The 15,224-nt window shown below is 42.4% G+C and overlaps 1 protein-coding gene across 5 annotated transcripts in view; it reads left to right on the top strand.

Moving 5' to 3' along the window:
• The window catches only part of LOC135527406 (tyrosine-protein phosphatase non-receptor type 11-like), a 108,817-nt gene that overhangs the window by 43,927 nt on the left and 49,666 nt on the right, over positions 1-15,224 (top strand). For 3 of the 5 annotated variants that reach the window (XM_064955937.1, XM_064955935.1, XM_064955938.1), the window contains exons 3-6: positions 11,619-11,813; positions 12,253-12,445; positions 13,733-13,849; positions 14,067-14,180. In XM_064955937.1, the coding sequence (XP_064812009.1) occupies positions 11,619-11,813; positions 12,253-12,445; positions 13,733-13,849; positions 14,067-14,180 (619 nt within the window). Of the gene's footprint in view, positions 1-11,618; positions 11,814-12,252; positions 12,446-13,729; positions 13,850-14,066; positions 14,181-15,224 lie in introns of all 5 variants that reach the window. The other 2 variants (XM_064955934.1, XM_064955936.1) reach the window with 1 other exon arrangement.

The raw sequence follows: 15,224 nt of genomic DNA, 5'->3' as shown, positions 1-15,224 counted from the left end.
ATTAAGGCCGGGGGCCCATGTCGAGGTCTGACCCTGCATGCCCCTGGTGTTATGTGGCTTTGTGGTGACTGAGGGCTGCCTAACTGCCTGTGTGTGTTTGCAGTCACCTAGCTAAATTACATGTAATTGTTATTCTTCAGACCACAGGGCCTGTGGCTAAACTATAGTGCAGGCTAACAGCAGCCCTCCCTCACCCCCACTCCTCCAACTTCCTGTGGGCTGTGTGATTTATGCCCCCCCATGGTACGGTAAGGTCAGTTTGGACTAGCTTGGTGGGGGGAAGGGGGAAATAGTTAGAATAGTGCTATCTAGAGCATTGACAGCTTTATTTTGTGTCTGCACTGTTTTGCTGTTGAAAGTAGGCTACGTACCAACATGAATGCATAAGAGTTTATTTCTTTACTTACGGTGAGAAATACAAAAAGCTTATTCAGCTTTCATGCGCTGACGAGGGTTATGCTTTACACTTACTCACTTACACTTTTCTTTGCGACTATTCTTTGCCTATTCACCAAGGACCCAATTCCGACCCGAGTTTAGCGTGTGCGTAAATGGAACGTAATGAAATGTTTATGCATTTTTCTCAGAGTATTCTGACCTTGAACTTAAGCAATGGAACTTAAGCAATGGAATAGCGTGCTATTCACCTGATATTCATTTTGGGTGGTGATCGAATAAATGAAGGTGTGGCAGTGGTGTGTCTAGCTAGATACGCCATATTCTGACCTTGATTTACAGTAATTCCCTAATTTCTGCAGTTACGCGTGAGGAAACTATGAATAAGGTCCAGCAAACCTGTCGGCATCTACTTTATTTTTTTCCGATAGAAATAACCCCATTCTCATTGCACTGTAATTTACAACTTGATAATAGCTATTGATAACAGCTAGGGAAATTAGTAATCTGTTTGGTTAAAGGAATTGTAAATATAAGTGACTTGTTTTAGATATATTTACCTTGTAAATCACAGGAGGTAAATGTTAAACAAATCATATGTAATCGTATTAACTTTCCCACAGTAAAGTTTTTTGAAATGTTGTTCATTATGCAGAATTTAAATTGTATGGCCTTTTAACTTGCAGTGATCGGCACTCTCAATTGTCGTAATTATAGGCCACCCCGACATTCTCTGTTTACTATTTCTATCATGTTAAGTATTAGCCACTATCAGTGTCGACCGTCACTAGGCCTAATAACAACCCATATTAAACTGCCAATGTATTGCTAGTTCCCTTTAGTTAGTATAGCCTGTGTTATCATTCCATTGAATTACATTGTTTTGTTTACCTTAATGTGCTTTACTGTGAATTCCGTCATGGCCATGTGGTTGTTGCTCAGGATCATTAGTAACAGTTGGTAATACAGAGAAAAGAGGATCATTAAATGGTTATGGAGCGGAGCGCAGACCAAGCCCTAACAGTTTGAACCTGACGAATGACACTACTTGGCTGTGTCATCACACAGTTAGTTAGTGCAGGCAATAGATGAGGGTACAGCCTATTGTAATTCAATGAAAACTAATCGTCCAACATTACAATGGGTTAAAGATCTGAACGTAGCAATTTTCTGACTGAATCAAACCACCGCTTTCTTTTTCCGTGTGTAAATGCTAGGCAAACCTGTAAAATACATTGCTACCCTTAAATAATCTACACGCTCAGAGTATTTTTAAATCTACCAATGGGTGCAGAAACAGAGACAAATATGCATATATTATAGATGGCTTTCTTTCATTGATCCCTAATATTGTGAATCCGTTCTCTCAAGATATTCTATTGAGTCTGATGACAAAATTCAAACTACTAGGTACAACGTATTTGAAGGGATGTCTTAAGATAAATTTACTGAAAACCCTATTGAATGGAAAAATCTGTTGGCCACCAAGTGGGAAGGTTTTCAGAGGTTAAATGTATTATTCAGTGAACACAAGGGAACCATGCCTGCAAAGCCCGTTACACCTTCATAAGGTAAGTCTGAATACCAACTACTGAGAAGTGTGTAGGAAAGGCATGTGTAAGGAAGGTGTAATTTCCTAAATCGGAATTGGGCCCTAAACTTGCCAGGTTCCAGTGTGACCAAGCTAACGGTTCCTTACTTGTATGCTCACACATACTCCCACATCACAGACACTCTCTGGCATTCTCTCACACACGCTCATATCACACACACTCTCTCACACACACTCATATCACACACACTCTCTCAATCATATATACTCACAAACAATCTCATAACACACACACACACACACACTCTCTCTCTCACACACACTCAACAGGAGAGTGATTACCATGTCGTTAGTGTTTCTTCTTACCAGCATGTTATTAGGGGGGTCCAGCTTGACTCTCCTTTTAATGGACGCCCTGGTACTCCAATGGGCTGTTATCTCATATTCCCTGCTTTTCCCTTCGCTTATCTCCCCCTCTCCCTTTCCTGGCCTGGGCAGGGGGCTGGATGGCAGGGGAAGGGGGAGGGGTTATACATTCTCTGCTAGTAGAGGCCGGAGTAGACCACAGTGTGTGGTAAAGTAGACAGTGTGTTCTGTTATGGGAGAGGCTGTTAAGGTTTTCTATGTGCAAAGGAGAGTCGGACCAAAATGCGGCGTGTAGATTGCGATCCATGTTTAATAAACAAAAGTAAACACGAATCAATTACAAAAACAACAAACCTAACGAAAACCGAAACAGCCTATACTGGTGTAAACTAACACAGAACAAGGACATAAGGACAATCACCCACGAAACACTCAACGAATATGGCTGCCTAAATATGGTTCCCAATCAGAGACAACGATAAATACCTGCCTCTGATTGAGAACCACTTCAGACAGCCATTGATTCACCAAGAACACCCCACTAAGCTATCATCCCAATACACGTGAAAAAAAAACAATACAAAACACACCACATACAAAAACCCATGTCACACCCTGGCCTGACCAAATAGATAAAGAAAACACAAAATACTAAGACCAGGGCGTGACAGAGGCCTTGGCAACCATAGCTCTATGCTGCATTTTGAGGGAGTGAGAATTTACACAGCCATGCATGTAATTGTGAAGCGCATGTACACTGAGTATACAAAACTTTATGAACACCTGCTCTTTCCATGACATAGACTGACCAGGTGGAAGCTATGATCCATTATTGATGTCACTTGTTAAATCCACTTCAATCAGTGTAGATGAAGGGGAGGAGACCGGTTAAAGAAGGATTATATCAAGAATGGTCCACCACCTGAAGGACATCCAGCCAATTTGACAGAAGGGGTGCAAATCAATATCAGGAAGGTATTCCTAGTGTTTAGTATACTCTGTGTAATGTAATGTAATTCTCAGATCAAAAGAAATGCCTTGGTTATTCATTGATTTCGTTTAGTGAAAATATTTTGGAAACTTAGGCCACGACTTTTGTTCTCGTGGTGTGTGTTCTAGTATCATGTTGTGTTTATACATCTCTATGCTCTTAGTCAGAGGAGAGGTTTAGAGGGCATTAGCCGGGACTGTGGATGGATTTTCTCCCCGTATTACGTATGCCATTGCCTCCATTCATTTCCATTAGACATATTTCCATTGCAGTCGGGCTATTTATAGATTCAATCAATTAAATGCATTGGCCAAATTGACCTAATAGAATGTTGATTCATCTCATTTTGATAAGTGGATTGTGTTCTCACTGGATACTATGAAACAGAGACGTGGTCATGGTGGTCTGGTGGTTATTGACTCTGCCCTCGGTACTCACATACAGTGGGGAGAACAAGAATTTGATACACTGCCGATTTTGCAGGTTTTCCTACTTACAAAGCTTGTAGAGGTCTGTAATTTTTATCATAGGTACACTTCAACTGTGAGAGACGGAATCTAAAACAAATATCCAGAAAATCATTGCATGACATAAGTATTTGATCACCTACCAACCAGTAAGATTTCCGTCTCTCACAGACCTGTTAGTTTTTCTTTAAGAATCCCTCCTGTTCTACACTCATTACCTGTATTAACTGCACCTGTTTGAACTCATTACCTGTATAAAAGACGCCTGTCCACACACTCAATCAAACAGACTCCAACCTCTCCACAATGGCCAAGACCAGAGAGCTGTGTAAGGACATCAGGGATAAAACTGTAGACCTGCACAAGGCTGGGATGGGCTACAGGACAATAGGCAAGCAGCTTGGTGAGAAGGCAACAACTGTTGGCGCAATTATTAGAAAATGGAAGAAGTTCAAGATGACGGTCAATCACCCTCGGTCTGGGGCTCCATGCAAGATCTCACCTCGTGGTGCATCAATGATCATGAGGAAGGTGAGGGATCAGCCCAGAACTACATGACAGGACCTGGTCAATGACTTGAAGAGAGCTGGGACCACAGTCTCAAAGAAAACCATTAGTAACAAACTACACCGTCATGGATTAAAATCCTGCAGCGCACGCAAGGTCCCCGTGCTCAAGCCAACGCATGTCCAGGTCCATCTGAAGTTTGTCAATGACCATCTAGATGATCCAGAGGAGGAATGGGAGAAGGTCATGTGGTCTGATGATACAAAAATAAAGCTTTTTGGTCTAAACTCCACTCGCGCGTTTGGGGGAAGAAGAAGGATGAGTACAACCCCAACCATCCCAACCGTGAAGCATGGAGGTGGAAACATCATTCTTTGGGGTTGCTTTTCTGCAAAGGGGACAAGACGACTGCACCGTATTGAGGATGGATTGGGCCATGTATCACGAGATCTTGGCCAACAACCTCCTTCCAGCATGACAACGACCCGAAACACACAGCCAGGAGTGGCTCCGTAAGAAGCATCTCAAGGTCCTGGAGTGGCCTAGCCAGTCTCCAGACCTGAACCCAATAGAAAATCTTTGGAGGGAGCTGAAAGTCCGTATTGCCCAGTGACAGCCAGAAAACCTGAAGGATCTGGAGAAGGTCTTTATGGAGGAGTGGGCCAAAATCCCTGCTGCAGTGTGTGCAAACCTGGCCAAGAACTACAGGAAACGTATGATCTCTGTAATTGCAAACAAAGATTTCTGTACCAAATATTTAGTTCTGTTTTTCTGTTGTATCAAATACTTATGTCATGCAATAAAATGCTAATTAATTACTTAAAAATCATAAAATGTTTTTTTCTGGATTTTTCTTTTAGATTCCGTCTCTCACAGTTGTAGTGTACCTATGATAAAAATTACAGACCTCTACAAGTCGGAAACACTGCCGATTCTGCAGGTTATCAAATACTTGTTCTCCCCACTGTATACTGATGTCGACATGTGTTCGAATCTGTCCAAAGGCCTGTTTGATACACAGGTTTTGGAACTAGAGAGAGATAGGAAGCCAGTAGAGAAAGGAAAGGGGGGAAGAGGCACTAAATAGTGTCATTGTGTGTTCTTTTTTCTCGAACCATGGGTGGGCCACTGAAGATTGATGATGACCTAATGTTGCTCAAGATATATTAAAACAAGTGCAGCGGCCTCCATCCTTGTAGTCAGAAGGGCTTGTAGGTCGAGAGATCCTTCACACACACGTTTGTTTTACTATACCTGTGGGGACCAAACAATTGATTCACATGCAAATCATATTTTCCCTAACCTCTAATTCTAAATCTTAACCTAACCTTTTTTCTTGTGGGGACTGTTCTTGTGCCAGAATCCCCCACATGTGCAATGTTCTTTCAAAGGACAAACCCACTGCTGCTGTGCATGGACAAAGACCTCTATGACCATAGCACCGCTTCCAATCCAAGTACCAATGCCATTTAACAAACTCCAGGTGGTGCTATTGTCAGATGACATGAAAATAGAGGTTGTTGGTCAAGCACACCAGCAGTGGGTTTGGCCTTCAAAATAAAAATGCAAATTTTTCAGAAATACCTCATCCCTACTGTAAAACATAGTGTTAGATCTTTGATGTTTATGGGGCTATTTTGCTTCCCTTGTTAACAGCATCATAAATTTTACCAAGTACCAGGATATGTTTAGCCAAAAACCTGGTTGCCTCTGCTAGGAAACTGAAGCTTGACCCCAAGTGGATATTCCAGCAAGACAATAACCCCAAGCACACGTCAAAATCCACAAAGAAATGGTTTGACCCCAAAAAAAATCAACATTTTGCAATTGCCACCTCAGTCTCCTGACTTGATCCCCATTGAAAACATGTTTGAATTGAAGAGGACCGTCCATAAACTCAGAGGAAGGATATCAAGGATCTGGAAAGATTCTGTATGGAGGAATGGTCTAAGATCCCTCCCAATGTGTTCTCCAATATGTGTTCTCCAACCTTATATTATAAAAGGCTCAGTGTTGTTATCCAGGAGTACTGAAAACGGGATCCAAAAATTTTGACCCCTACCTTTTGTAGATATATATATATAATCTATATAATAAATATATATACATACATATACATAAAATAATATATATAATAAAATAAATACAAATATAGAGCTCAAATGTTTATTTGAGCTCCATATTTGTATTTATTTTATGTAGTCGTTTCGCTCAGGTTTATCAAGGCATCTGAAAAAAGACTCCACTGTATGTCCAAAAACAATATTCACATAACTCTGTACAACAGCATTACTTGATTTTGCCATGGTGAAAAGCAGCTTAATGAATGCTGTATGGCACAATGATTGTGTGCTATGTCTCCAAGTCTGCAAGAGACCTATACCATCCGCAGTGTAAAATCTAGATGGATGTTTGGCTCAATGCGACATCATTAATTGTGTTAAACTCCCACAAACAGCATGGTGCAAACACACACACAGGCACGCACGCACGCACACACACACACACACACACACACACACACACACACACACACACACACACACACACACACACACACACACACACACACACACAGTGCAGCCGCCACGGGCCATTAGTAGCCACAGACAGGGAGGCATACTGCTCCACTCAAACATTCATAACACAATTACAGGGAAGGAGAGAATGCAGGTTTATAGGAGAGAAAGATGGATGAGAGGGAGGGAAGGAGAGAATGCAGGTTTATAGGAGAGAAAGATGGATGAGAGGGAGGGAATAGGATTTGTTCCACTTTATATGACTGTTACTTGATCATCAATTTGCAGAGAGATGGCTAACTAATTGCATTAAAGCTAGATATCAGATAGCATAATGTGCAGTTCTGTCACTTTTCTAACTTCCTGAGTTAGATCGCTAGCAACAGCATGATCTTTTTTGTAAAAGTGTGTGGAGTGGGAGTTGTGGTTTGCTGCAGGCTCAAAAACCGACTTGTACACGTGTAGGTGTACTAAGACAAAGTGCATGTTTGTGCATTGGTTCGGCCTTTTGCTGCAGACAAATATTGCTCTGAAATTTTCACTAGAAATGGAAAAAGAAAGCACTATCTTCAACTAGGCCTAATTTTTCACTTCTTGTTTCCATGCTGATAAGAATGTTTCGGGTTTAGCATGCTATGTGTTTGTGACATTGTGTCTCTTTGTGGCTGTGTATTTTGAAAAGTGTCAGACTGTTTTTTGACCTTATCTGTGCTCCCTGGCCATCTGCATTTAGTGAAAACCAGTTGCTCTCAAATACTCACTCAAAATCAACGGTAATTATAAAGGAATAATCTCAGACATGTACATGAACACAAATAAATACTCACTCAAAATCAACAGGGTATTATAAAGGAATAATCTCAGACATGTACATGAACACAAACAAATACTCACTCAAAATCAACGGTAATTATAAAGGAATAATCTCAGACATGTACATGAACACAAACAAATACTCACTCAAAATCAACAGGGTATTATAAAGAAATAATCTCAGACAGGTACATGAACACAAACAAATATTCAATCAAAATCAACAGGGTATTATAAAGAAATAATCTTGTCTGATAAGGTTGTTCTTATTCCTGTGCAGAAATGATTGGGTATTCACCGTACCGCGGACCACATCAACTTGTTATTTTCATGTGGGTTTTCGTGATGTTTTCTCTTGCTCTGTTCAGGCACGCGCAGACATGTACATGAACACAAACACTCTGGCCGAATACAAGCCCTAACCAACAATGCAGTATAAAAAAATAAAATACCCAAAACATTTCAAGTAACAAATAATTAAAGAGCAGCAGTAAAATAACAATGGTGAGGCTATATACAGGGGGTACTGGTCAATTATTCAATGTGTGGGGACACTAGTTCGTCGAGGTAATATGTACATATAGGTAGAGATATTAAAATGACTATGCATAGATGACGACTGAGAGTAGCAGCAGTGTAAAAGATGGGGGGGGGGGGGCAATGCAAATAGTTTGGGTAGCCGTTTGATTGGGGATAGAATCTGTTTGCAAGCCTCTTGGACCTAGACTTGGCTCTCCGGTACTGCTTGCCATGCGGTAGCAGATAGAACAGTCTATGACTGGGGTGGCTGGAGTCTTTTTAGGGCCATCCTCTGACACTGCCTGGTATCGAGGTCCTGGATGCAGGAAGCTTGGCCCCAGTGATGTACGGAGCCGTACGCACGACCCTCTGTTGTGCCTTGAGGTCGGAAGCCGAGCAGTTACCATTCCAGGCAGGGATGCTCTCTCGCAGCTGTAGAACCTTTTGGGGATCTGATGAACCATCATATTTTCAGTCTCCTGAAGGGTAATAGGTTTGGTCATGCCCTCTTCACGACTGTCTTGGTGTGCTTGGACCATGTTGGTTTGTTGGTGATGTGGACACCAAGGAACTTGAAGCTCTCAACCTGCTCCACTACAGCCCCGTCGATGAGAATGGGGGCGTGCTCGGTCCTCCTTTTCCTGTAGTCCACAATCATCTCCTTGATCACGTTGAGGAAGCAGTTGTTGTCCTGGCACCACACGGCCAGGTCTCTGACCTCCTCCCTATAGGCTGCCTCGTCGTTGTCTGTGATCAGGCCTACCATTGTTGTGTCATCTGCAAACTTAATGATGGTGTTGGAGTCAAGCCTGGCCGTGCAGTTATGAGTGAACAGGGAGTACAGGAGGGGACTGACCACGCACCCCTGAGGGCCCCCCGTTTTGAAGATCAGCATGGCGGATGTGTTGTTACCTACCCTTACCACCTGGGGGCGGCCCTTCAGGAAGTCCAGGATCCATTTGCAGAGGGAGGTGTTTAGTCCCAGGGTCCACAGCTTATTGATGAGCTTTGAGGACACTATGGTGTTGAACGCTGAGCTGTAGTCAATGAATAGCATTTTCACATATAGTAGGTGTTCCTTTTGTCCAGGTGGGAAAGGGCAGTGTAGAGGGCAGTAGAGATCATTATCTGTTAATTAAGGTTGTATGCAAATTGGAGTGGATATAGAGTTTCTGGGATAATGGTGTAGATGGGAGCCATGACCAGCCTTTCAAAGCACTTCATGGCTACAGATGTGAGTGCAACAGGTCGGTAGTCATTTAGGCAGGTTACCCTAGTGTTCTTGGGAACAGAGACTATGGTGGTCTGCTTGAAACTCAGACAGGGAGAGGTTGACAATGTTAGTGAAGACACTTGCTAGTTGGTCAGCCCATGTTAATGTTGACTTGTTTAAAGGTCTTACTTACATTGGTTGTGGAGAGCATGATCACACAGTCGCTCGGAACAGCTGATGCTCTCATGAGTTTGCATCCCAATTTTGCACATTATATACAGTACCAGTCAAAGGTTTGGACACACCTACTCTTTCCAGGGTTTTTCTTTATATTTACTATATAATAGTGAAGACTTAAACTATGAAATCATCTAGTAACCCAAAAAGTTTTAACAAATCAAAATATATTTGAGATTCTTTAAAGTAGCCACCCTTTGCCTTGACAGCTTTGCACACTCTTGGCATTCTCTCAACCAGCTCCATGAGGTAGTCATCTGGAATGCATTTCGATTACCAGGTGTGCCTTGTTAAAAGTTCATTTGTGGAATTTCTTTCCTTAATGCATTTGAGACACACAAAAAAGATAAGGGTGGTATACAGAAGATAGCCCTATTTGGTCATTTCAAGAACAGAACTAGCATCAGAAATTACAAACCAAATAAATGCTTCAGAGTTCAAGTAACAGACACATCGCAACATCAAATGTTCTGAGGAGACTGTGAATCAGGCCTTCTTGGTCGAATTGAAGCAAAGAAACCACTACTACAGGACCGCAATAAGAAGAGACTTGCTTGGGCCAGGAAACACAAGCAATGGACATTAGACCGGTGTAAATCTGTCCTTTTGGTCTGATTTCCAAAGTTGAGATTTTTGTTTCCAACTGCCTTTATGAGACACAGAGGTGAACAGAAAATCTCTGCATGTGTGGTTCCCACCGTGAAGCAAGGAGGAGGTGTGATTGTGTGGGGGTGCTTTGCTGGTGACGCTGATTTTTTCAAATGTATTATTATTTATTTACGCTTAACCAGCATGGCTACCACAGCATTCTGCAGCGATACACCATCCCTTCTGGTATAAGCACTTAGTCCCACTATCATTTGTTTTTCAACAGGACAATGACCCAACACACCTCCAGGCTTTGTAAGGGCAATTTTATCAAGAAGGAGAGTGATGGAGTGCTGCATCAGATGACCTGGTCTACACAATCACCTAACCTCAACCCAATTGAGATGAGTTGAACCGCAGAGTGAAGGAACAGCAGCCAACAATTGCTCAGCACATGTGGGAGCTCCTTCAAGACTGTTAGAAAAGCATTCCTCATGAAGTTGGTTGAATGCCAAGAGTGTGCAAAGCTGTGATCAAGGCAACGGGTGGCTACTTTGAAGAATCTCACATATATTTGGTTTTGTTTAACTTTTTTGTTGTTGTTGGTTACTACATGATTCCATATGTGTTATTTCATAGTTTTGATGTCTTCTCTATAATTCTACAATGGGGACACAGCACGCAGCGCCGGCGCAGGATACCCTGGGCCGAAACGGCGTACCGGACAAAAACACGCTGAGCTGGCACAACACGCCCTGGCTGGATGACCACTCTCGCATTGACTGGGGGGCTGGCCTATAGCGCACCGGGCTATGAGCACGTACTGGCGACACTGTGCGCTTGATATCAGGCCAAACACAGAAATACAAAACCTAGAACAAAAACCTAGAATGCCCACCCCAACTCACACCCTGACCAAACTAAAATAGAGACATAAAAAAGGAACTAAGGTCAGGACGTGACATTATCAGCTGTTGTCAAACAGGCGTCGGTTTCCAAAGACAATTATTTTCCTCAGCAGTGTGCAATGAAGTCTACTCGATGAGAAGCGAAATGAGTATGACATCCTGGCATTTAAAGCATACAACATTTCAGAAGTTTCACATACCATTTTTTTCCCCGCATACACAAAATGCCTACTATTTAAAACGCAAGTCCTGCTTTTCTCTGTGTGTGTGCCATACCCACACATACTTTTTTCATACACAAATGACAGACACTGCTGCGTTTCCAAATAGGTTCTCAGCACGACCTGTGGCTAGAATACATTATCCTTTCAGCAGGATTCACATCACACACACAGAGAGAACAGGGGTACCCTATTAACCTAACCTATGCTACATGCTGCAGGGTGCACCTGTTACATAATATATAGTGATCTATCTGAACAATGTGCACTATGACTAACCCTGACTCCAACCACTCTCCTCTGTGTGTGTGTGTGTGTCAGGCGGAACAATGAGGTCACCCACATTAAGATCCAGAATTCAGGGGACTACTACGACCTGTATGGAGGGGAGAAGTTTGCCACGCTGGCAGAGCTGGTGCAGTACTACACAGAGCAGCACGACCTTCTCAGAGAGAGGAACGGAGACGTCATCGAGCTCAAGTACCCACTCAACTGTAAGGACCCAACCTCCGAGAGGTACGTACACACACGCACGCACAGGCGCATGCATGCACACAGATGGCTGCACACACACACAAATGAAAACAACCACAGACACAATATTTACAATAAAATATTTACAATAAAATTCACACACAACGTGTGATCCCTGTTGAGGATGGTTTCTCCATGAAACACCAGCTGAGCGCTCTTGCCGGAACCTCCAACACATTTACATGTGCAAGCTCTCATACAGAAAAACACACAAACACACACAATTCGGATTTCTTCGTAAACACCATCACGTGCAAACTCACACATTCAGAAACACCCACATTTTTCTATTTCTTACGTAAACAATTACGCGTAAACGGCGGGTTTGGGGTGATTTCCATTTCCCAATTCTTCATTGCTTTTTAATAGTATCAGTATTTTCAAACATAATAGTCATAAATTGTCTACCGATCTACACTAGGTGGTACCACGGGCACCTCTCTGGGCGCGACGCTGAGAAGCTGCTCATGGACAAGGGCAAGCCTGGCAGTTTCCTGGTACGGGAGAGCCAGAGCAAACCAGGTGACTTTGTGCTCTCTGTCCTCACCAACGAGGAGAAGCACGAGAACGTAGACCGCAAGACCAAGGTCACCCATGTCATGATTCGCTACCAGGTAAGACCAGCTCGGGCCTCTACATGTACAGTGGGGTCTGAAATGATTGACATCCTTGATAAAGATGAGCAAAAAAAAATAACTGTATATATAATAAATAATCCAACTACTGAGCTATATTGTATGCTCAACATTTTTTTGAAGTTCTACTATTGTATACTAATACAATTGCTCAGAGAAATAGATTTTGTTTAACAAGTAATACTTTTTTTCTCAAAGGTAGGGGTCAAAATTATTGACACCCCTGTTTCAATACCTTTCGATAACCTCAAAATGTGAGGATAACGGCACTGAGCCTTTTTCTAAAATGTTTTATGAGTTAAACACATTCGGAGGTATTTTAGACCATTCCTCCATACAGAATCCTTCCAGATCCTTGATATCCTTAGTCTGTTCTTATGGATTGCCCTCTTCAATTCAAACCACAGGTGACTGAGATGGCCATTGCAAAAATATATATTTTGTGGCCAATTAAATATGTCTTTGTTTATTTTGATGTGTGCTTGGGGTTATTGTCTTGCTGCAAGATCCACTTGCGGCCAAGCTTCAGCTTCCCGGCAGAGTCAACCAGGTTTTTGGCTAAAATGTTCTGCTACTGGGTAAAGTTCATGATTCCGTTGACCTTAACAAGAGCCCCACGACCAGTGGATGTAAATTGCCACATAACATTAAAGATCCACCACCATATTTTACAGTAGGTATGGGGTTCTTTTCTGCTTTTCTGCTTATGCATTCTCATTTCAACGCCAAACCCACCCCTGGTGTGAGTGGCCAAAGAGCTCTATTTTCATGTCATCTGACCAAAGCACCGGTGCCAATGCATTTTAGCAAACCCCAGGTGTTTTATATTTGTTGGATGTCATGAAAAAAAGAGCTCTTTGGCCACTCACACCAGTGGTGGGTTTGGTGTCGAAATGAGAATGCTTGAGCAGAAAATAACACCATATGGTGGTGGATCTTAGATGTTAGGATAATTAACGTAGCAGGTTAGGAAAATTAGGTTAAAGTTAGGGAAGAGGGTTAGGGTTAATGAAAATGCCAAAATGCTCCCCGATGCGAATCAAACATGCAACTTTTGACATCAATTTGACATTAGCTGCATCCCTTCCAGCCATGACCAGCTAGTAAGGACTAGTATGCTTGTAGGGCTAGTAAGCTAGCAGGCGGGCTAGGGTCTATCCGGCTAGATAGCAGGGATGGCAGGCTGGGATAGCAGGCTTGTAGGCAAGCTAACTGTCCAGGTAGAAGGGCAAACAAGCAACATTAGTTTTTGTGTGTTTCTAGCAGGATGGGAAGTATGACGTAGGTGGAGGAGAGAGGTTTGACACGCTGGCTGACCTGGTGGATCACTACAAGAAGAACCCCATGGTGGAGAAGAGTGGAATTGTAGTTCACCTCAAACAGGTGAGAGACTGAACCAGTGCATTCAGACAGCCGCACATGAAACAATGTTGTACTGCCATTTTTATGTTCTACTATGATGTGTTAAGTATATTAATTATGTGTCATTCCAAGTATGGGTGAGCTGCAAATTCTATATTAGTAATATCATTTAATGTGAAGGGTGGATCATATGATCATCCATGGAGTTAATGTTTTGCTCTTCCTTTCCCAACGGAAGCCCTTCAATGCCACCAGGATAAATGCAGCCAACATTGAGAACAGGGTGAAGGAACTAAACAAAGTGGCAGACAACTCAGAGAAGCCCAAACAGGGATTCTGGGAAGAGTTTGAGGTACAAGAGTGGTGGTATCATCATTACCGCCAGTGTATTTAAATGATTGTAAATCACACCTAATATTCCAAAACATGAAAGTCAAGATCAAGATCATTTTTAAAAAAAAAAATTTTATTTCACCTTTATTTAACCATGTAGACGAGCTGAGAACAAGTTCTCATCTACAACTGCGACCTGGCCAAGATAAAGTATATCAGTGCGAAACAAACAACACAGTTACACATGGGATAAACAAACGTACAGTCAATAACACAATAGAAAAGTCTATATACAGTGTGTGCATATTTAGTAAGATTAGGGAGGTAAGGAAATAAATAGGCCATAGTGGCAAAATAATTACAATTTAGCATTAACACTGGAGTGACAGATGTGCAGATGATGAATGTAAGTAGAGATACTGGGGTGCAAAGGAGCAAAAAAACAAACTATGAGGATGAGGTAGTTGGGTGAACTATTTACAGATGGGTTATGTACAGGTGCAATGATCGCTGATGACAGCTGATGCTTAAAGTTAGTGAGGCAGATATAAGTCTCCAGTTTCAGAGGTTTTTGCAGTTCGTTCCAGTCATTGGCAGCAGAAAACTGGAAGGAAAGGCGGCCAAAGGAGGAGTTGGCTTTGGGGGTGACCAGTGAGATATACCTGCTGGAGCTCGTGCTCTGGGTGGGTTCTGCTATGGTGACCAGTGAGCTGAGATAAGGCGGGGCTTTACCTAGCAAATACTTATAGATGACTTGAAGCCAGTGGGTCTGGCGACAAATATGAAGCGAGGGCCAGCCAACAAGAGCATACAGTCGCAGTGGTGGGTAGTATATGGGGCTTTCGTGACAAAATGGATGACACTGTGATTAGACTGCATCCAATTTTCTGAGTAGATTATTGGAGGCTATTTTGTAAATGACATCGCCGAAGTCAAGGATCGGTAGGATAGTCAGTTTTACGAGGGTATGTTTGGCAGCATAAGAGAAGGATGCTTTGTTGCGAAATTAGGAAGCCGATTCTAGATTTAATTTTGGAGTGGAGATGCTTAATGTGAGTCTGGA

The sequence above is a fragment of the Oncorhynchus masou genome, chromosome 33 (genome assembly GCF_036934945.1).
Source record: "Oncorhynchus masou masou isolate Uvic2021 chromosome 33, UVic_Omas_1.1, whole genome shotgun sequence".
NCBI classification, from domain to species: Eukaryota; Metazoa; Chordata; class Actinopteri; order Salmoniformes; family Salmonidae; genus Oncorhynchus; species Oncorhynchus masou.
The sequence above is the reverse complement of the archived record's forward strand: the minus strand, read 5'-3'. Positions and strand labels throughout refer to the sequence as shown.